The sequence below is a fragment of the Dermacentor silvarum genome, chromosome 5 (genome assembly GCF_013339745.2).
Source record: "Dermacentor silvarum isolate Dsil-2018 chromosome 5, BIME_Dsil_1.4, whole genome shotgun sequence".
NCBI classification, from domain to species: Eukaryota; Metazoa; Arthropoda; class Arachnida; order Ixodida; family Ixodidae; genus Dermacentor; species Dermacentor silvarum.
The window spans coordinates 26496685-26519431 of record NC_051158.1 but is presented as its reverse complement, the minus strand read 5'-3'; the positions used below and the strand labels follow the sequence as shown (position 1 = coordinate 26519431).

At 48.7% G+C, this 22747-nt stretch overlaps 3 protein-coding genes across 6 annotated transcripts in view; all 3 read right to left on the bottom strand.

Annotated features, from left to right (window-relative positions):
• Positions 1 to 282: 282 nt before the first annotated feature.
• On the bottom strand, positions 283 to 3351 carry LOC125945566 (uncharacterized). Its single transcript, XM_049667563.1, has 2 exons — positions 2847 to 3351; positions 283 to 1421 (listed from the first exon to the last, which is right to left on the bottom strand). Exons 1-2 carry the CDS (start codon positions 2887 to 2889, stop codon positions 796 to 798), a joined length of 669 nt encoding a protein of 222 aa, XP_049523520.1. The 5' UTR covers positions 2890 to 3351; the 3' UTR covers positions 283 to 795.
• A 1629-nt stretch (positions 3352 to 4980) lies between these two features.
• Positions 4981 to 20682, bottom strand: LOC119453128 (uncharacterized). Of its 2 annotated transcripts, XM_037715131.2 has the most exons (9): positions 20215 to 20674; positions 18272 to 18355; positions 17039 to 17127; positions 15825 to 16004; positions 15513 to 15650; positions 14859 to 14914; positions 12025 to 12161; positions 8146 to 8273; positions 4981 to 5739 (listed from the first exon to the last, which is right to left on the bottom strand). In XM_037715131.2, the coding sequence occupies exons 1-9, from the start codon at positions 20339 to 20341 to the stop codon at positions 5563 to 5565; spliced, it is 1116 nt and encodes a 371-aa protein (XP_037571059.1). In that variant the 5' UTR covers positions 20342 to 20674; the 3' UTR covers positions 4981 to 5562. The 2 variants fall into 2 exon arrangements, with proteins under 2 accessions (XP_037571059.1, XP_049523519.1); XM_049667562.1 differs by lacking the exon at positions 18272 to 18355 and having other exon boundaries at positions 20215 to 20682.
• A 1042-nt stretch (positions 20683 to 21724) lies between these two features.
• Positions 21725 to 22747, bottom strand: part of LOC119453127 (uncharacterized) — a 37095-nt gene continuing 36072 nt past the window's right edge. For all 3 annotated transcript variants that reach the window (XM_037715129.2, XM_037715130.2, XM_049667560.1), the window contains exon 10: positions 21725 to 22050. In XM_037715129.2, the coding sequence (XP_037571057.1) occupies positions 21874 to 22050 (177 nt within the window). In that variant the 3' untranslated portion in view covers positions 21725 to 21873. The remainder of the gene's footprint in view (positions 22051 to 22747) is intronic.

The window sequence follows — 22747 nt, the reverse complement described above, 5'->3', positions numbered from 1 at the left end:
GCTCGAACCTTACGCCTGACTGCGCTGAAGCTGCAGGTTCTTGTTTGTAAACTAAACTTACTTTTTTCGCTATCTCTACCCACCCACCCGTGGATAATGAGAGAGAAAAAATAAACCTTTATTTAGTCGGATAGTTGTGTAGGGCCGGGTTACATTGCCCTAATAGATGGCCAGCGGGTCAAGTATACTGGCGACCTCATGGGCGCGCGCTTGAGGATCCGGTCTTGGATGCCCGGGTCCGAGCTGTGCAACAAGCTCTCCCAGTAGCAAGCAAAGAAAAAAGAAAAGGCAACACACACACTCTTTATTGGTTTGCAGCTCCGTGCTTAGAAAAAAAAATTCAGGAAATGAAAAAGCTTTTCTTCGCGGCTGCTCGTTCAACTATATAAAAGAACAAAACAAAGTCAAAACCAACAAAAAACGCTTTTCAGCCAGTGGCCCGCACCTGTACGTTGCCAGAACGTCGCCAGTGCGTGACATGGAACATCAATTTTTTACAGTTAAGTCACCGCAGCGCACAAGCAGCCCCTCCAGACACTCGATGCCGTCACGACCACTTCAAGCAGGAAGCCGGCATTCCTTGCGCCTTAAAAAAAAAAAAAATGTTTTTGGCAGCCAAGAAAAAGCCACAAGCTCTGAGGGCTGTGCTGAAATCGCTTGGCCTCGTCTGCCGGTTCGCTCGTGCATAGCCTCAGGCTATGGCTCCGTATTGTCCACTACACGCGGAGCACCAGCAGTGGCAGGGCGGAGAACTGCCGAGTCATCAACCAACTAGCCCAGTCAGCTTATACGCTATTAGGCGAGGAGTCGCACACGGTCGACGAGGTCACTGTCGGTCGACGACCGCACATCTCGTGGATTTGGGACGACAACCGTCTGGCCGACGTCATCACCACAGTTCGATAGCGACAAGGTAACTGTCGTTTTCAGTTGGCAACCAGTGGTGATGCCGGCCCGCCGCGTAGTCGACTGTTCTTCGGTGGACAGCCCGGCGCTAACGACGCAGTCCCGGCCGCGATTCGTTGGCTGCGATGCAGACACCCGCGGAAACCCAATTTTGTGGTAGCGTAGAAGCGCACAGGCGAGTAGGGGCAGCAGGTTCAGAGCCAATGTGGACACGAGAAAGGGGAGAACCACAGTCGTGTCGTGGCGGCAGTGGGACACCTTCGATCTTGGTACGTGGAGCGACAGCAGCTGTGGCAGCACGAGAGGATGACTGTTGACGTAAGGCAAGAAAGTGTTCGGACTGCGTTGTGAGTGTAACGGACGTCCTTCTTCGGCGGTCGACGTGGCAGGTGCTTGGCACGGAGGGGCCAGCACCACGGGGTCGTTTGTATTTGGGAGCGACTGGACAACGATCGTCACTGACGGCGGACACCGGGAGAGGCACACGCCTCCGCCGGCAACGTTTGTCAGTATTCCTGTGGATAGAAGGAGGAGAGGGAAATAGGTGTTAAGGAGTTTACCAGTCTCAGATCAACAGCTGCGACTGTCGTAGCTTGAAGGGTGGTCGGGGGGTCACCGCATTTATTCTGTTGACGTATCTTTAGTACGCGCCTATCAACCATCGGAATGCACCCACCTCGATCGCGAATCAGTGAGCTGTTTTTATACTTCTTAAAGAATGCGAAGCATGGTTCCAAATGCACCAAACTCACCCCTATATATACACTATTTCAGAAACTCAGTGCAATCGAGTGAATCAGCCAACCAGAAAATAGTGTTATCGCACTTTGACTTTATACGGAACATCACGGCGACGCCGATGGCGAATGCGCCTGGAGTGTTCATATAATTGCTGTCGTGACTTTATACGGATCATCGCCGCGACTCCGACGACGGAAATGTGTCTGGAGTGTCAATATAATTGTTATCGCAATAAATCAGAACCAGGAGGAGGGCTCTCCCATTGTCCGCCCCTGATTGCCCTCTGACTAACACGACTGAATAGAAGCTTCACGGAAGGATCGGTGGCACACAGTGGGTGAGCTTTCCTCCTCCCCGCTTGACTGGCACACGCAGCAGGCTTTCGTTACCGAATGGCTGACGCGCTCCCTATAGCCTTCCCTGGAGCGACGTAGCCAGCATCGTTTTTTTTTTTTTTTTTGATTGGGGCGTAAGGTGGGAAGCTTACGGGCTCCCCCCCCCCCCCCCCCCGGCCTCCTCCTGGCTACGCCACTACAGTGCAAAGGCGGAATCTATATCTAGTTTATCAGCCTATATTTATGTCCTCTGCAGGACGAACGTCTCTCCCATCGATCTCAATTTTACACCGGTCTCACGCCAGCTTTTTGACACCCCGCTTATCTTCCCTACACGTTACATGTGTCCCGTCTAACTCCATGCTGTTCTCTTAATGTTAAATAGAATATCGGTAACCTCCGCTCGCTCTCCAATACACACCGCTGTCTTCCTGTCTCTTAACGTTACGCGTAACATTTTTAACGCGACAGCGTTAAGGACCCCGTGTCACAGAAAATCAGACCTCGGCGTCTGCGGCCGAAAAAGTCATCCCCAACCACGCAGGCCCTCCAAATATATTTACGTATGTGTATATGCCACGCCTTCTTACATGACGTGCGTATATGCGGGTTATATTGCCACACCACTCTATCACTAATGTTGCTCGTATACGTTGTCTTACATTCTTGTTCACTGCCTTGAGACAGAGCCCATATACAGGGTGTTCCATGTAACTTAAACCATAGGCGTATCTGCCGGGTGGGCAAAGGAGGCACTTGCTCTCCACCCCCTGCCTGCCTACCTGGTAGATATGCCTATGGTTAGTATAACATCTCATCCTTTTGAAAAAGGCTGACGCGTGTCGACTTTAACCATACACGTACCTGCACGATGGCAGGATTGGTCGGCTAGCGGGACGGTCTCCATTGGGCAGCGGCTGCCGGATCTTCCTTCCGGTCTCGGCGGAGGACTCTGGGGCCCTGACGAGTAGGGAGACGACGCGCGTGCCGACGACGTCGTCTCCGCAGGGCGCGGAGTCTTCGGCGGCTCTTCGGGGGACCTCGGACGTCCACCGAAGACGGGCAACTCGGGGCTGACCCGCGGCGGTTCGGGATCCGCCAAGGCTTCTTCTGCGTCTTCTTCGTCATCGATTCGGGCCTTTTCCCTCTCACGCGCTCAGCTGTGTCTCGCGCGAGACACGCGTCGCGAGCTGTGTTCGATTGCAACGAGTGTTCACTGAATCGTCTTTGGATTTTACTCGCTTTACCTTTTTCATCGAAATCGTGGATCTCTAAATTTATTCGCTTAGCACATGTGTAAAAATCTGCCCGACTCTTGGCCAATCCCCGTGAGTGGGTATGTGCCACAGCCTTAAGTCATCGCCATCATCATCAACGCGTTCCGTTATTTGTAGAACTGATGCCGTTGCCGCTATCGTGCGAGAGAGAGAGAGAGAGAGAGAGAGAGAGATGTTTATTGAACAAGAGTCTGGAGATTGTAATCAGCCTGGTTGACGACGTGGGTCATGCTGCGTTGGGCGACAAATGAAACGACACGCACGACGAAAACGCCAACGCAAAGCTTCACACACAACGCAACACATTTTTTTTTTCAGTGGCGAACGCTCTTCACTCGCCGTTTCAACTTCATTCTCGCGGTTTGCAACAGTGCTGGCCAGTGTCCCCGTTGTTGCGCTAGTTGCACTGCGTGCTGTACTTGAAACCAGTATAGTCGGGAGCCACCCGAACAATGGACTGTTTTCTGCGGCTAAGAGTAACTTGAAAGCGTACAAAGTACACTGTGTCGCAGACGAGAACTATATACCTCTGGTTAACGTTCCTGCCTTTTATTGCAAAAGCATTACATGCGCCCATGAAGCGGAAATTCCAGCGTCCGTTATCATCCGACGGTACCAAAACCCACGTGACCAACTGATGACGTCACGTTTCCGGCGCTGGACCTGCTGCGGCTCGCACTGCGAAACCTCACCGTAAACAGCGACGGCGTCGGACCTGGCCCACTTCCAAAATTAGATTAAGGCGGATTAAAGTGGATTAAGGTTGGTACGAATTAGAGCAAGGTGGATTAAGGTGGAGTTTAATTTAAGGTGATAACTTAGACAAGTCTTCATGCTTTCGCATTTAAATCACCTGTCAATTTTTACATCCGTTCTTTCTATTGCTTTAGAGGGGGAAATGGAAACTTTAGCGATAGAAAAGACAACGATACAGGGAAGTACCATAGTCTGTTGAAAGGCCAGGGGCTGTATTCGCAAAGATTTTTCGTTCGTAAGCACTCTTTACCACTGGATAGCCGCCTTCGCTAATAATATGTCGATCATCAGGATTGACTGTAATTCGAACAACTATAGCGTAAGAGCTTTAGTGAATGCGGGCCTAGACGCCGAATACAGAAAGTGTTTTGCTCGTAAGCGCTGTATCCATGTCAAATGGCCGTCTACCATCACCATCGTCTCGAAGCTGCTCTTACGAACGCTTCTCGCGTAATTTTTTTTTTTTTTTTTGTGACTACGGGCCCCAGTTCCTTTCTGTCAGTTCGGCAGCTGAAGCTGGTCAATTGAAAACCAACGTTGTTCTTATCCTGTTGTCATGAAAATAAGTATTCCATTTTCATTCTCAACAACCAGGGAGTGTCTCATTTGTTGTGTACTGCGTTCACAGAGGTGTGATGGCGTTGTCAGGAGGCGGATGTCGTGAGGTATGTCACTAAGATGCCTTCTTCGCTACTCTGCGAGCATCGCATAGTATCATGCAGCGTGAGCCGCAGTAAGAACCAGGAAAGGAACATCGCAATTAACAGTTTGGCATGCATAACAGATCTGCACGGTGGCATTCTTTATTACGCGAGGACTGTAGTGGCTGGTGAACCAATTGGTGGAGACCCGGAGTGGCGGTTGGGGGTCTCGCTGCTGAACACGAAGCCGTGGGTATCGGTCCCCGGTCGGTACTTCGATAGGAGCGAAATGCAAGAGCGGCTTTGAGTGCACACTAAGGAACTCCAGGTTGTCAGAATCAATCCGAATTTTTTTCCCGCAATAGCGTTCAAAGCCTTACTTACTTTGGAATATTAAACTCCATCCCGATTGACCAACCAATCGAATTCCGTGGAAGAAGGGTAACTTTGAAAGGGGAGTCAGCATCATTCCTTGAAAATCCAAGCGCTTCGCCAACTCCGAAGGACCGGTGTGTGGCTCTGGCATTCAGATGCGTTTGGGAACACCGAGTTTGAAGACTTTTCCTAGTTGTTTATACTGCGACAAATATGACTGTATGGTGTGTGATTCTGAACTGATAACGTGACACACGCTTGGACACGACGCGGACAAGTATACACGTGTTCGTTTAACGCGTCGACGTGCCCTCGAGTGTCGCCTTAGCGTCGCAATCGTGCACCATACAGTCACGCCATACCAACTAAGCTTCAGTCGAAACATTTCCGAGTTGCGAACATTCAAGGTGCCTCGTCGATTTCCGAGCATTCAAGGTGCCTCGAGGCGAAAATTCAAGGTGCCTCGATCGTCGAGCGTGCGCATGCGCGCGCGATTATGTAACGCTCGCGCGTGCATCTAAGTTGTTAGGACTATGCACCGGCGGACTGGCACAGTTCATCGATGACGTAACGCATCTTCACCAGCGCCGCGTCAACGTCGTCCGCGCTGACGCCGTTGTAGAGGACAGCGCGGGCCTTGGTCAGGCTGATGGGAATCATCTTCACCGTGACGGCCTGCTGGAGATCATCGTACTCCCTCTTCGTCACCTAAAAAAAGAGGAGGGGGGGGGGGGGGGCAAAAATAAAGTCAATGCGAACTGTTGCACCTCGGCAGTGTTGTGGAGGACTTCGATCATTGTAACCATCCCAAGCGATACGCGAGTTGACAGGAAGATGTGGTCTTGAATTCAAGTGATTAACCGTGGTTGAACAAGGAGTGTCACTGGAGGGAACCCTCCAGGGAACTTGCTCCGCTGAGCAAGGTCCCTGGAGAAGCAACGTCACTTGCAAGGTCCCTTGTTCCACTGGAGCAAGGGGACCTTCGTCACGGCAGCAACGGATCCTGACGAAGTCACATCCCCTTGTCGAAGCGTTGGCTACAAAGACATTCCTTGTTCGAGCATGGTTAATCACGCCGTTGTATGGTATAGTCATTTAGCTCTATGCGAACAATTGAAGACTCGGGATAGTTGCTGGCCATATCCTCGTGCGAGCCCTGGTTCATTGCGATGCACATTCCCTTCAGTTTTTTTCCCAAGAATAACTCAGAAGCGATTGCGTAAGATATATTCGCGGGTTCAGGATATAATGTCGGGTGCGAGCGGAGCCGTGTGCTTATATTGAAGTTGTTTCGAGCGCGTTCTTGTACCGTCGGCCTTCGTGAAAAGTTTCACCGATTCGGCCTTTATTTATGGACAGGTGCGTCATCACAGACGACGAATAGCAGCCGTGACGTGTCTTTCGAATAGCACGCGTCGACTAGAAAATCCAGCATGTATAGTTTCAATATGCCGAACTACTACGCGATGTTATACCTTCACCTACGTGTGCGTGGGCCACTAAAAGATGTTTTCATGCAAAAAAAATGCATGAGGAGACGTTTGATTTATCTATAGACAGAGAGAGCGAGAAACGTTTACGAAAAAAAAATAATAAAAGGCAGCCCCTGTGGTGCTTCCGGCGAGGTGCCTATAAATTAGGTTGATTGCTTCGCTTCAACCTTCTTGTTGTTGTTTTTCGCTTTGACACTCCGAATGCTCGCACATAAAAAAAAAAAGCTTTTTGACGTCTGTAACATAGCAGTCGCTAATAGAACCGACTTGCACAGCTATATCATGTCCGAGCTGTCTTCGAGCCTGAGAACGATATGTAAAGGAACAACAAGGGGGCGAAAATCTGCGACACGACGTGCACCACAAGAACTTTTGTTCGCGAGCGTGTACGTGCGAACAAACGATGTACAGTCTTTGTCAAAAGTATACGGGCTACTCTGCTGCTTCACTATACAGGACGTTGAGCAACACGAGGACAAGGTGACAGCAGGAGCCAACGTTTCGACAAGTGGGCTTGTCTTCTTCAAGGCCTTGGGCCCGTTCCGACAAGTGGACTTGTCTTCTTCAAGGCCTTGGGCCTTCTTCAAGGCCTTCAAGGCCTTGAAGAAGAGAAGTCCACTTGTCGAATCGTTGGCTCCTGCTCTCACCTTGTTCTTGTGTTGGTAACCGTCTTGAATTTTGTTTCCCTGGATTCACTATACCAGGGATCCCGTGTTTTCCCTGGATTCACTATACAGGGTGTCTCAGTTATCATAAACCAAATTAAAAGAAAACGGATTATTCTACGCGATTAAGACCAAGTGCACGTTGTTCAGTCTTGTTGAGAGAGAGTCTTGTAAAAGAAAACCGCTAGCAATTGCCTAGTCATTGACATCCAATTATTGTATTAAATGTTATTATCCAACTTTTTAACTGTTGGTCTAATTGTCAAGATGTCACTGAGGCAATTGTAGAGAATAGTACGGCACGTCAAAACGAGGTGTTTTTATAGGAAGGTACACGTCGTACGTCCGCTTTTTTTTCCGGTAAGTAGTGAAAGCATGCGAAATATGAAGAATATCATATGTGCACTGTGCATGTGGTAATATTTCTCTATCCGCGAGAAAAAGGAAAAAAAAAAAAGCGCGATGTGTGCCTTTCTGAAAAAAAAAAAACCTCAACGATTCTCTCTACAACCGCCTGATTGACACTGGCAATTAGAACTAATAAAAATAACGTATTTACTTTAATTAAACATTGGATGTCAGCAACTAAACAAATTACAGGAAGTCTCTCAGAAAGACCCTAAACAACATGTTCTTGGTATAATTCACGTAGAATCATCCTGCTCTTTCTGTATTTTTTTTAAAACTCGGTGCATGATATCTGGGACGCCCTGCATAAGTCGTTCGGTTGTGTGCTGGGGTTCCCGTGACACTGCATAATGACACTCCTGGCGATCGCTCCGCATGTAGAATACGAGTTCTTTCTTTCTTTTTTTTTTATTCCTCAGTGCGTTGGAGCGTCTGGCATTCCACAGAAACACTTTTAAACTTCCTGTAGTCAGTATGGCGGTCGCGGGCAATGTAGCCCCGTGTACTTTTGACAAAGACTGTCACAGTTCCAATAGAGAGATCATAACCTGGTCGAGGCGCACGCAGAAGGTGAGTGGCGACAGCCGGCTTGTGTCTCGAAATTCGTAAATGACCATGTTGGTCTGCACCGTCCCCAGGTCCACGGCGATGTACGGGTTGTCCTGCAGACTAATGCCTGCAAAGAACCAGATCGTGCGGAAGTGCAACTTCTCAGTTCAAACGGGCTTCGGTCAAAATAGGCCTCGCAACACGAATTCCCGCTGAGCGGCCGGTGTTGGTTGTGCATATGTGCAGGGTAACCACGTAACCTTAGCAAATGTATTTAAATATGCAAATGCGACGTAGCTGGACAGAGGTAAGGTGATGCTGGTTGCCGTCGCTTGGAGGTACTCAGATTATTATTTGCATTCACCTAATAACATAATTAGTCTTAGCTCATTAAGAAACTTCTCACATATTATCATTAGATCAAGAGAGTCGATGAGAAAATTGTGGAGCAACACGAAAAACTCCCGATACAGCTTTCTGCTGCTCAATGCGTGCTACATAAAAGCATTTTTCCGAGCGTGAAAGAAGCCCGCGAATACACGCAAAGTGCCCCGAGCGGCCAGTCGCGCGGCAATTTCGCAGTCGAAGTTACATAACAGAGTGAAGTAGCCGTCAATGTTTAACGCTTCACTGCTCTGAAGAAATGTTGTATGACAAGCACGCAGCACGGCTGAACGACCAAAAATAGGTGGCATCCAAATCTACAGAAACTGATCTCGAAGGCCATGCTTTTGAGGACATGCACATGCCGGAAGTGACTGCGGAACCGGAAATACGTCCTTGCCGCCATGCTGTGGGTAGAGTGTACTAGAATATTTTGAGTGGCGCGACCGGCAGCCGTTGAGAGGGCCTTTTCGTGCGGAAAAGTAGCGGCGGCGCTGTAGTCGACCACTCTTGAAAGCGTTGTCCGGCCTCACAGGCGGCAGCTTGCCGGTGCGTTTGCAGAAACGGAGAGTTTCCACGAAAGGAACGTAGAAATTAATGTTGCATCGCAACTGAACTACATTACTGTCCCAGCTACAATTCATCTGCGCCGGGCGAGCACCTGGCATGATCGGAGAGGGTTTTCTTTTTTTTTTTTTTTATGACGCGCAAAATGATTGTAAGATGATTGGTGAAGCGCGACAATAACCTTATTATAGAAAACGTATTATTAATCTGCTGCTTGGAAATTGGATCAAACGTCGCTATTGGAGCGATCAATGCCCGTCATTCATTTTATTGCTTGCTTAATTATAAATTTTCCTGTACAAGACGCATTCTAATGAGCACAGCGGAGTGTGTGAGCAGTATTGCAATAACTGTATTGTCAAGTGGTAGTGACGGTCGAGAATACAGCAGCAAAACCGTGAATCGCAAAACTAACTCTTCAGTGGGAGAACCTGTGCGCAGGAAAACCGGCTACACTCAAAGTACAACGATAGCGGCGAACACAGTTGAAAATTTGATCAGCGGGTCGAGCGCGTCGGCTTTTATACTTGACTCTTTCTCTACGTATCAGTCATCGAAGGTTCCAGAGTAATCGCTGGTGCCAGCGTGTCTTCCAGAAAATACTACACAATTCGCGTCGCGCATACATGCAATCAGATTACGCAAGGTTCGGTGACAATTAACAGACAGCCGATACAACCATCGATATAACATTCGGGAAACTTCCGATACATGCGTCCTACACGGAGCGATAACATTTCTTAGACAGTGAAACGTATATTCACCCGAGAAAAATAAACGAGCACACGTTTTTAGTATAATTTTTTTTTTCATTTAGTCGCAATTCTGCCGAAGGTATAGATATTGTCTGTAGTCAGAATCCTTATTCGAGCTGCAAGAAGCTTACACCTACCTCCTATACCTAAATGCATGCGAAAAAAAAATATATCAATTTGCTCGGCATCCACTGCACCGTTCTTGATTGGGTTTGTTGTCTTTTGAAATAAAACTTTCAAATGATCAAAGTGTAGGAAGCAGAATGTTTATTAAAGCTGTCAATCTTTTTTATACAAATATTGTTAAACTAAAACAAAAGGCAAGCATCAAATTTAACTAAGTACTAAAAAATGTCACAAATTTTTATACTGCAATCATCTGTATACTTGGATGTCCGCAGTGCGCAAAATTTATGTATTATACACTGCTCTGAAATCCAAAATCAAAAAAAGATGGCTGACTAATGGAGTAGCACACGAGGAATAAGGATTATAAACAGGGATAAGGTGCCTCAGAAAGGCTGGCCACTCGTATTGTGACCCGCACACTGACCGGCTCTTCAGGGACCCCAAACGCACGCCAACCACGACTCCTCCGAACGCTCACTCGCCTCTCGCTCCCCCAACCCCCTCTGACGGTCTCGCTCTCCCGCTCTTGTCCCCTCGTCTTAGAAACCGCGCCTAGCCAGTCAAGCGCCGGCGCTCATTCTCTTTTCAGTCTCCCCCTTTACAGACAGCCACAGCGGACATCGACGTGACGTCACTCCACTAACCCTTTAAAACTAACCCGCCGAGGATGACGAGGCCGCATTTGACGAAGATAGGTCCTCCTATCGAAACGTTGGCCAGCCTTTCTGAGGCACCTTATCCCTGTTTATAATCCTTACACTGCTCTGAAAGACACCCATAATTTCTTAGCAGGAAATTTCCAAAATGTTCGTAAGCATTGTAAATATTTCTTCTAAGCTGTACATTGATATATAACATTTTTCCGCTCGAGATGCTCTAACAAATGCAGTTCACACAACTGCGATATCTGTTTTTAAAGCAGATTTACAGACTTCTAAGCTTTGTACCGTTTTTTTTTTTTTTTTTTTTTTCACGCGCTCTCCTTCGTGGTTCTCCGTAAAGAGTGTCTGAAATCATAATTCTGCTACACACAGTTGCTTTAAATAAGCATTCTCTCTTCAATGCAACAAATTTCGGCGTCATTATCAGGCGCGAACTGACGCCGTTGCGTCAGTGACTTCTGTGTCGGTGTTTTATTGGTTAGATATCAAGGCACCTTCAGCAAAATAGTCGGCATCGCGTCAGGTCGAAGAATTGGTTTCATCCCTGGCACTCGAACTTCTGTTCCGTTATGTGCCCGTAGTCTCTCACGGTGAAGTGAGGCTAAAAGTGAAGCTCGGACACAGTGCAATCAGTGCCGACGAGCTTATTAAGTCTGCACCCATTTCTCTCCCACGCAAATCGTCGCTCTTCATCTCTGGGAGCTTTAAAAAGCGATACCTTGCGGCCTTGGCCCGTGCGAGCGTACCCAGCCTTGCACACAGGTGTATAACACAGAGATTTAAACGCTACTTCACCCCCCCCCCCTTTTTTTTTTTTTGAGTCACAAATGTGCGGCAGAGCTCGCACGCGCGCACGCACACACCCATCACAGGCCGGAGCGCGCCAACTTGCTTCAAGAGTGGGCGACGCCAGCGCCACCGCTACTTTCTCCAAAAAAGGGGACACGGTATGCAAGGCGCGCCGGCTTCGGTCGCGCCACTCAATAGTTCTAGTACACTCTACTGTGGGCATCATCCATAAAAGAAGGCGCAGTTTGCTTTCTTCAACGAAGCCGTGCCAAATCGTATTTAAATCCACGTACAATCCAGCCTTTCCGCGGTGGTTGAACCCCTGTTGCGTTAAGTTTTCCGTTTCCTAATTAGCAAACTCTTACGATTTCAAACACTCGTTACCAGGCATTCGGCGACTGCGAGTTTCACCTTGTTTCATACAGGTGGCACGTCGGTCAGTTAACCAGACCCGCACAGAAAGTTCTACGCTAAAGTATTCCCAGAGTTTGCCAGGGACAGCTATAAGGAGCTTGGACAACCGTGGCAGTTAGGTATGGCTAGGAAAATTTCTGACTCAGCCCTCAATGTAGGAGCCGATATACCATCGTACCTCTGGCGAGCCTCTGCGCATTGTCGTGGTCCTCGCGCACTCTGGCCACCATGGTCCGGAATGCCACGAGGCCCGCTGCGGCCATGATGCCCGCCTGGCGCATGCCTCCGCCCAGGCACTTGCGAGCTCTCGTCACCCTGCACGATTGCATCACTCGGTTATTGAGAGCGACCGCGCGCGTTATAACGACCTCGCTTTATTCGAAACACCTCTTTATTCGAAATTAGCGTTGTCCCGACCGCGTGTTCGTCAGTCTTAGAAAACAGATTACTGGAACTGCCGTGACGCCGGATACCGCGACAATGCCTTTATTTGGACGCGTTGGTTCATCTCGACAGTGTTCACACGTAACACCGCTACGTACGACGGATATAGCGTGTACATATAAGAAGAGAAAAAAAAATGGAGCTGGAGGCCATGTAGTGCGTAGGATGGATAACCGATGGACCATTAGAGTTACAGAATGGGTGCCAAGAGAAGGGAAGCGCAGTCTTCTTTTCTGGGGTTTTACGTGCCAAAACCAGTTATGATTATGAGGCACGATGTAGTGGACGGCTCCGGATTAATTTTGACCTTCTGGGGGTTCTTTAACGTGCACTACAGCGCAAGCACTCGGGCGTTTTTGCATTTCGCCTCCATCGAAATGCGGCCGCCGCGGCCGGGATTTAGATCCCGCGATCTCGTGCTCAGCAGCGCAACGCCTTGGCTGACTAAGCTATACCGCGGCGGGTGGAAGCGCAGTCGAGGACGGCAGAAAACTAGTTGGGCTGATGAAATGAAGAAATTTGCAGGTGGAAATTGGACTCAGCAAGCGCGGGACAGGGATAATTGGAAATCGCAGGGAGCCTTCGTGCTGCAGTCCATGGACATAAAATAGGCTGATTATGATGATGATGATAAGAAGAGGACGAAAAGAACACGTACGACGGGACGGTCCTGTCGCTTGTGTTCTTTTTGGCCACTTCCGTAGCGCTGTTATGTGTGAACACTGCCACATACCGCTTGGTATACGAAGTGCGAAGCGCCTTCGCGCTTCGTCCCCCCCCCCCCCCCCTCCTTTTTTTTTTCCTCGTATCAACCTGGAGAGGCAAAGAGCGTTGGGAAGGTCACTCCTTCCAGTAGCGGCAGCGCTCTTACGAACCGTATCACGTGATGAACACCGACGGGCGATAACAGCTGGACAAGGGCGTCAGCCGAATTTCGCTGTCGTGTCGCAACTATCGAGGATGCCTTTGTTTTAAGGCACCCTCGATCCGCCAGGCGGATACGTTTTAAGAGCTCCCGCGCATGTGGTGCGCGCAATAACTCGATTAGAGAGTTACCGCTTTTAACGACATACCGCTTAAACCGAAGTATATTTCCTGTTCCGATGAAATCTTTGTAACGAGCGTTCTGCTGCGCATTTTTGTATCAGGCATGCGTGCATGGAAGGTCGTAAGTAGGAAATCAGAAAAAAATAATTGTTCAGTCCCTGCTTTGCGCTATATTACTGCCGATAGACAAGAACAACGGCGTTACCGGCAACTGCTTTCGTGTTAGTAACTGTATAGCCTTCATTTGACTCCATTTTCGACAGCACTCGTGCTGTACGGTGGTGTACACTGTACACTCTAAAAACATTTTACACCCTTTCGGGCATATATTGTCCTACAGCTATAATCACCATCTGTCTCGCTTGCGTATGCTTTATTGAAAACTGCGCTCGCTACTTTACTGCCAGGAATGCTATGTCAGGCTGACAACGCGCATGCCGTTCGAGACCTGGAAGTACAGGGCGCGCGTAGTGTAACAGAAAGGGAAAGCCAAGTGACAACGCGCATGCCGTTCGAGACCTGAAGTACAGGGCGCGCGTAGTGTAACAGAAAGGAAAGCCAAGTGACAACGCGCATGCCGTTCGAGACCTGAAGTACAGGGCGCGCGTAGTGTAACAGAAAGGAAAGCCAAGTGACGACGCGCATGCCGTTCGAGACCTGAAGTACAGGGCGCGCGTAGTGTAACAGAAGGAAAGCCAAGTGACGACGCGCAATGCCGTTCGAGACCTGAAGTACAGGGCGCGCGTAGTGTAACAGAAAGGAAAGCCAAGTGACGACGCGCATGCCGTTCGAGACCTGAAGTACAGGGCGCGCGTAGTGTAACAGAAAGGAAAGCCACGCAAGATAGAAAGCAATTATTGCTGTGGGACAGATATGCGCCCCAAACGGTGTAAACTGTTCTCAGAGTGTACCCATTGACTCCAAGCAGGGTGAACGAGGGTAAAAGTACTCCATTAAGAGAGTACAATAAAAAGAAAGTTATCATAAATGGCGTCAGATACAAAAACAAAATCAGTTACTGTACATCGAAAGAAGTTTTCACTGACTACCTGTAGTTAGCCGAGTTTCTGGAGTGTCCAACCACTCCAAAACGACGTTGCACTCTGAGAAATATTTGCGCCCTTTGGGGCTTATATGTTGTCCCTAAAAATCAATCTATATTCGATATGCACGTGTGAGCGTGATATAGCGTTCCTCACAGAAAAGTAACGACCGCAGGGCGTTAAATCAAGCAGGTGTACGCAAGATCAATGGCGATTATCTGTTCGGGGACAAGGCAAGACCTGGAGGGCTAAAATTTTTAAGAGAGTACGTGCCTGTGTGTTCGTATAGAGTGGGTGGCCGTACCCCAACCACTCGAGAAACGACATTACCAAAGCGTGAGAAATCTCTGCTGGCTCAGCTGCGCAAGTTGTTTGAAGTGCATGTTGGACGCGGGAAACGGGTATTCGGAACACTTATTACATTTTCAGGCATTTCCTGGTCTACAAACACGACGCGTGTACCGTAGTCGTGGCTTACTTGTATATGAAGTCCCTTGATCCAGCCACCAAGGACCCTATGGGGCACGAGAGTCCCTGGAGAAACAAGAACCAACCGTCACCGGCGCTGGCCTGTAACTCAGGCTACCCGAGAGAAAAGTTTAAGGAGCTGCCAACCTATATACAGGGTGCTTGAGCGAAAACTTTCAAAAAATTTTTAAAGGTGGCCTGTGGCAGTTAGCACAATTCTTGTTCATGAGCTGGTCTACTCGAAGACCATACTCGCACAAAAAATTGCAATGCATAATTGGCTAATTAACGAAAATTCACTAAGTAAAGTTTCCAACTAATTTATGGCCCATAGTGCAATTTACAAATTCTAGCCGCGGATTTCGCAAGGCGGATCCACTTGGAACGAATTCTCAGGACGACACCAGTTTCGAGAATTGGCGTTCCAGTTACTTTCTTAACAAAACGTCGTTTTATGCATTCGAAGCACAAAAGTAACTGGAAAATACACGCATGCGCTTTTTTCTTCTCGCGGGAAAAGCGGTTTCGAGTGGTGCGCTTTGCTGGGACGTTTTAAAGGAGTAGACATGCGCGCATCTCTCCCTCGTGCTGGTTGCGTCGTGCTTACTTATGCAAGCAGCGGCATTCTGTCGTGCATCGCGACAAGTATTGGTTGCGCACGCACCTTCGAGATGCACATCATGACGGAGTCGCAACCCTTCAGGAGATCCTTGACCGGCAGGTCCAGGTACGCTGCCGCGTTCATGATCCTCGCACCGTCCATGTGCAACGGTATCTTGTGGCTCCTGGCGAACCGGGCAGCCTGCGCGCGAAGGGCACTTTCAAATTAATGTCAGCGCGAAACACAAAGGGACAAGACGGATCGCACGTGTCCTGTCCCTTTCCTGTTTCAAGCGTCAAACCAAAGCGCATTTCGCTATTTCCAGTGAATACGTTTCGCAAAGAAGCACAAGAAAATGAGAGACTAGCAACAAACCTGTTCCACGTAGTCGACGGGGAGCACGGTGCCCCCGCAGAAGTTGTGCGTGTTCTCGAGGCACAGCAGTGCAGTCCTGGGGCAGGGTATGTCGCGGTACCTGACGCGAGACTCCAGGTCCTCGATGAGCAGCCGGCCGTCTTTCTGCGTCGGGACGGCCCAACTATGCACCGAGGCCACCTGCATTGGGCGAGCAATTGGGGCGCTCAATGCGCTGCACGCGCTTGGGAGAGTTTTAGCGAGCCGCCGCTGCTGCAACTGATCTAACATGGCGACGTATATATGGCATTCACGCGGCCGGGTTTGTACGTCTATACGCCTGTGCAGCGCCTCTGAGAAATACGTATAAGGGACTTGCGTAATGTGGACAACCTTGGACTGCAGTCAGGCGACGTTGGATCCACCGACGCCTTTGATTGCAGCGCTTCTGCGATTAGCCCGCTTGCATTGATGCCAAGAGGAAGTCCGGCGAGTTTGTTGCAAATTGCTATCGCACTAAAACGCGGGCAATTCATATACTATACAGCGCGGATGACTCTATCGTAATATGAATGCGGGTATCCCTAATATCGATAGTGTCTTTGAAACTATCCATAGTGCAAAAAGGACTATTGATACTGTTAGTATTGATAGTAGTATTGCTGATATTACGATATTTCGCTATGAAACTATTTATATATAACGTTAAAAAAACTTTCGATAGTAGTACTATCACTGTAGTATAATAGATAGTATTACAATAGTTAACTATCGACAGTGCGATCGGTAGTTTCGCAATTCCAGGCTAGTGATAGCACAAGACATTTTGCGATAAATTACCATCAGTAACACTCATCAGTTCGCTCAATTCGGAACAGGAAAACGTCGCCAAGTTTTTGCTCCAATGTTTACGTGCGCTACGTCACATATACCTTTACGTTATCGATAGCACTGATGCACTGATAGCACTTATGCGCTCGATAGTACGGCACCGTCGATATTTCTCGCACTATCGATAGTTCGATAATGACTAAACTATCGATAGTACTATTGATAGTTTTTAATCACTGTTAGGTTTAATCGCTTGGTTCACGTTTCAGAGCCTTTCCCGCGCTTGCCAAGTGCCGGTGAGACTGCAAGACACTGCGGCCTATTGCGAACGACGTTGTCGCTGATCGCGCTCACACACGTGTCATCTTCGTTACGTAACGCTTCGTTATGTAAATAGCACGTACCTGAGCAGTCCCTCCCTGCTCGCTGAGGAAGATGTGGGACGCGTCGCCCACCAGGACCTCCTGTCCCCTCCTGTCACAGTGGGCCATCACTGCGGAACCCAGCGAGATTTAAGAGATCTCATCACAGGTTATACCGCGCGTTATAGACTCGAGCGACTTGTAATGCGTTAGCATTTTCGACTCCCTCTCGTTTCGCGATTGTGCGCCACTGCCGCCTCCTCCTCTCCCACCATCAAGCTCCCGACTCCCGACCCCACTCACGTGACCCTTGACGTCACACCTCTCCAACGTCAATCCTCTCCATATAAAACGCGCCGACATCTTGCATTTCGAACTCGAGGCCCGAGCGTTATGATAAATGCGAAGGCATTATAAAAAAGGAACATAAATAAAGAAACACGAAATTAATTAAGTTCGTCGAACCTGTTTTCGCTATATCGCGGCATACCGAATGGGAGGCTCATAAGTTTAAACGAAACGCTTAGGCGAGAGAGAAATCCACGTTTTGACGTCATCAGTGGCCATCCAGCAAGAACGCGTCAGCGTGTCGGCATCTCTGACTCATAAAAAAAAAAAAAAAAGAAGAAGCAGAAGAAGTAGAGAGAGAAAACGCTGTGCGCATCCATGGTGCTTCCAAACGAGGGTGAACACTACAAGAAACTCGTGCGGCTGCATATATTCACGTGCATACATTGAAGTCGCCGTCTCTACAATACAGACCTTTACCACGTCTGAGTTTATTATTATTAGCATTTGATATGAAAACTCGCATACAGTGCGCAAGAGGGGAATACGGAAGGAGCAGGCTGGCAACTGCCACCGAGAGGAACACAAAGCCTGCCTTACTATTTAGGGAAGAGCGGATAGAAAAGGAAGTTCAAGATAAGAAGAAGGGAAGTAAAGAATAAAGAAGCAGAAAGGTAACAGTCGGATTTTGTTCAGCACGTGCAAAAACGTGCGAATACAAAGGCATTGCTTTGTGCCAGCCCATTTCAGTTTTCTTCAAAACAGTCTACAAATATAACCCGGTATAGCAAATGACATGACAGTAATTTTCGACGTTCTTACCCCGTACGTAAACAGGTATCGCGAACTGCAATTCGAAATTTTTTGCTTCAAGGGAAAAGAAATGTACCATAAGAGGTTAAAGAGCAGACTGGGAAAGAGTCAGCACTCTGCGAATAGAGGTGGATGGAAAAGGGGAGGGGAGTTTATGAGATGTTTTGCTCTCACCTGACGCCAGGTTTCCCATGGTTCCCGTGGGCATGAACAGAGCGAACTCCTTTCCCATCAACTCGGCCGCCACACGTTCGAGCTCTGCAGAACGCAAAGAAAGGATGATGCAGAGAGAGAGAGAGAGAGAATGCAATGTATTGGAAGGAAAAGCGGGTAGGATATGTCGGGGGTCCTCAGTCCAGGGACTGGCTTGCAGCGTTCTTCAGGATGTCGCTGACGAAGACCGCAAAGCACACTTGGTCTTGTCATCAGGCGGTTGTGGTCAGCCACTAGCAAGTGGGTTCAGGGGTGCCGTAACATGCAGTGCCGTAAACATGTGGGGATTATTGGGGTATAGCCGCCACTGTGACGGCACAGTGGTGGGCTCCCCGTGAGGAGATAGGCCAGTTGGATTGTGCACATACGGGCTGGAGTTTATAAGCCGGTTGTTGGTTTGGGCCCGGCGGATGAGGGCTATAGTTATTGGCGCATGAGAGGAGGGGTAAAGTAAATAAGGAGCACAGTGGCTATTTTTTCGCGTAATCGAACTATCTATAGCTCGTACCCTTTCTTTTTCATTGTGCATGTTTGTTTTTCATTGGAAGGTGGGGGAGGCACTGGGTGGGGGAGAAGCTACACCATCCGGGAAAAGCTGACCCATGATGTTGGCTCCTTCCTGAGGTCCCGTCTGCCGTCGACGCAAATGCGTCAGTATACGCACAAGTACTGTTGGGTTCAACGTGACAGGGAACGGCTGTTTGGAATTCGAGAAAGGATGAACGCGTTAATACTGTTTTTCTGCGACGATGGGAAAGGAATGTTCTTTTTTTTCATCCCGATAGCAATCATACGGACGCTCCAGGGCAGTTACGCCGTCGCCGTGATGTTCCGTATAAAGTCCAAGTGCGATAACATCGCGGCCGCGAGCCGTATGCTATGAGTGTGAAAGAGTGCAAGGGTTCTGCCGATATGGATGGTGGCTAGATCTCGCGCGCGCCGTCTTCCATCGCGCGCCGGCAGCAAGGGGGTGTGTTCTACTCCGGCGGCGGCTGCGTGTGACGCGGCCGAGCGCGGCCGCGCAGGACCTATCTTGAAAGCGATCTGTGGTGGGTACAGAGTCGATGCGCTCGGAGGGCCGATGGCTTCGTGTGCGCTGTGTTCTCGCCGCTTAGTTCGCGTTGAAACGAGAGGCAGCGCGAAGGGAAAAATTCGCTAGCTGCTGCTTCCCCGCTTTCATCACGTCAGCGTTTTGACAGCGAGTGTCCGCGGTCATCGAGTGAGATGTGTTTGCCTGTACGCACGTGACAGCAGGCTTGTTAATTCAATTAGTAAGCGAATGTTTACAATTATTTATACGATCGACAAAGTTACTATCCTTAATTCCTAATGATTTGTTTTCGTAATCGAAGCTTTGCTTTTCAGGCCAAACTACGACATCACTTTTTTTTAGGCAAGGCAAATGACGTAGCCAGTAGAACCTCTCTCAGTGCTGGGAAGCGTCAGAGAAGCCAGATGGGGCGCGGTCTTATAACGGTTCGGAAATCGAACCGTTATGCGACCGCGCCCGTGCGTTCGCTTTTGAATCACCCGCGGAAACGGCCGAAACCGAAACGCGACCAACGGCAATCGCGCCGCGCAGGTTACGATGGCGTTAACCGTGCGTAACGCTCTTCCAGCACAGAACATGGGCTCCTACTAAAATTTAGGAACTCGATACCACAGAACACAAACATTGGTACGCGAGTCTGTGTGGCCCGCTTTCCTAGCGAGGCAAGCAGGCGGCGCTGTCGGGCTAGTTGCGCACGCGCAACACAGCGGAATGTGTCATCTGGAGCTCACTCACTGGCCACCCTCCAAGTGTCACCGTAGTGTCGCCGTCTGCTCTCGCTGCTCTGAACGCGGCTTCGAAGTGTTGAAACTCGCATTGGACAGCAGTAAATAACCGCGCTGCTCGTTCATACCGTTGACGGTGGGGTCCTCCTTGAAGACGTCGTCGCCGACTTCGGCGTCCCTCATGGCTTGCCGCATCTCGGGCGTCGGCTTGGTCAGCGTGTCCGATCGAAGGTCCACCACGCGCGGATTGTTCATGACCGCTGTAAACGTCGTCAGGTTACGTAGAGAGGACAGCACAAACGATGCACGGCGCTCGTCACCACGACCTGTTTGCTAACGGTTCCAGCAGCGCGCTTTGCTGAGAGTGCGCGCGATGAGCGAACGAGTGCAGAAATGCGATGGGCGAAGGAGAGAGAACACATACACAGCTCAGACAGCTGCGCTGACGACACAACGCGGCGTCCGCACAGCGACCTCGGGAGCGATCATGTTTCGAGCCGTTACCGTGGCATGGCGCCACATGCTGGCGCGGTGGAACGGCGGGAAATTTGAACAATAGTGAACGTGTTGCTGATTAAGGATGCTACTAACTGAAAACGATGCAATTACCGCCGCTGCTGTTATGACAGAGCGTCAGGGCAGGACTTAGTGGACATTGTCTCGCTCACAAAATTCCATTGCACATACTTGACTACAGGCAGTGGAACAGCTATTTTGCAATACTAGTAACAACCAGCTGATACAAAATTCGGATTTCCCGATTCACATGCCTGTAAAACGCAGAAATGCTTTCACGAGACAACCGCCTGACCGATTTGAATGAAATTTGCTGTATTTGAAAACGAAAGAAAGAAAGAAAGGGCTGTATTCTATTCACTCTATATGAAACGAAATTTTGACACGGCCCTGGCATACCTTTGTACGCGCTGTGCTTTCGCCGCTCACTTTCCGTTCAAGCGATAGACCACACGAACCTTCTCTCGCTGCTCCCGCGCTTGCTCACGCCAGCGTTTTGACAGTGGTTGTCTGCGGTCATCGAGTGTGATCTATTCATGTTTGCTTGTGCGCGCTGACGCCATGCTTGTTAATTCTGTTAGTAAGCGAATGTGTCCAAGTTTATGCAGCCGATAAAACTACTATCCTTACTTCTCATAGCTCTCTATTAATTTGCTATCGCAATTGATGCTTCGCCTTTCGGGCGAAACTCAGACTCTTCACTCACGCCCCCCCCCCCTCCCCCCACAACTTCAAGGTAGGAATACCGCAATGCCGAACTAGCCTTTGCATAAATTCATTTATTCCTCGAACTGGAAATGACTGGAACCATCTCCCTACCTTCATCGCTGCCATCACCGACGTCAACAAATTTAAGGAAACTGCCGCCGATTTTGTATGCCCCTCCTCTATGTAATGCCTCTGGCCCTGAGAGTACTGAAATAAATAAGTAAATAAATAAATAAATAAATAAATAAATAAATAAATAAATAAATAGGCTGCAATATTGACGTAAAATAAAGTGGCCGCAATATTATCGCACTTGGACTTTATATGGAACATCACGGTGACGCCGACGCCAACGACGACGGAGGAAATGTCTTTAGAGTGTTCATATAATTGCTATCGCATTAAAAAAAGGGATAACGAACACCTTACATTTATTTGCAACGAAACACGCAGACGCAGATCACTTTCGTATAATTAATTGGCGTTTACTACGAAGCATATACAGGGAAGGGAGGCTTTTCGACTACTCTGCGCATGCGCGTATACGACCGCACGAAGTATGCCTAGGCGCCGGCGGATTGACACAGTTCGTCGATGACGTAGCGTATCTTGAGCACGGCGGCGTCCACGTCGTCCGCGTTCACGTCGTTGTGGAGCACGGCGCGGGCCTTGCTGTGGCTGATGGGAATCATCTTCACCGCGATGGCCTGCTGCAGGTCCTCGTACTCCCTCTGCGTCACCTGCAAAGGGTCACGTGTTGCAGTAGTTGCGATAACTTGTATATATACAGTAAAACCTCGTAATAACGAAATTGAAGTGGGAGCAGGAATTGCTTCGGTATGTCCATTATACTTCGTTGTTTAAGTCTATAAGCTCAGGACTTTTCTGAAGCCGTGTCTCTAGTTCTGTGGCTTGGGGAAGTGGCTAGGGCAGCACTTATATTGAAGTGACAGCTAAGCGCACTCTTTACCTCGGGAGCTTCCATCTAAATGCATGGGAATGGAACAATCCTGATTGCTCGGAGTTCATGTCGCCGAATTCGAGGAGGTTTGCTGTAGTTAAAATAAGATCTTAAAACCTACCAAATGTAAGGAGAAGATTTTCGGTTTAGGCCGTCAATTAAAAAGAGTGATTGAAAATTGCAATATTGAAGAAAAAAATATATTCGCATCAAATTTAAAATTCTTTCTACTTCGGCAATAAACGGTGAATATCACAATTTTGTAAATTGAACCTATTGGAACATCTGAAGCGGAGAAAATTGGTGTATTATACACTGCTCTAAACGAAACAAATTATTTGTAACTAGGACTTTTGCTTAGCGCTTGTAAACTTTGTAGCAATTTTCTAGAAGTTGTAGAGTGATGTTTATTTCTTTTCTCTCTTTCGTTTCGCTTATATGTTCAGTCGACAACAAAGCTTTACGGACCACGCGAT

Excerpts from the sequence above, each read along its gene's own strand:
- LOC125945566 (XM_049667563.1), bottom strand. The coding sequence starts at position 2,889 with ATGGAGACCGTCCCGCTAGCCGACCAATCCTGCCATCGTGCAG. Across the intron at positions 1,422-2,846 it reads CCAATCCTGCCATCGTGCAG|GAATACTGACAAACGTTGCC; the intron begins GTACGTGTATGG and ends TTCTATCCACAG.
- LOC119453128 (XM_037715131.2), bottom strand. The coding sequence starts at position 20,341 with ATGAACAATCCGCGCGTGGTGGACCTTCGATCGGACACGCTGACCAAG. Across the intron at positions 18,356-20,214 it reads GGAGGACCCCACCGTCAACG|AGCTCGAACGTGTGGCGGCC; the intron begins GTATGAACGAGC and ends TGCGTTCTGCAG. Across the intron at positions 14,915-15,512 it reads TCATGATGTGCATCTCGAAG|GGACTCTCGTGCCCCATAGG; the intron begins GTGCGTGCGCAA and ends TTGTTTCTCCAG.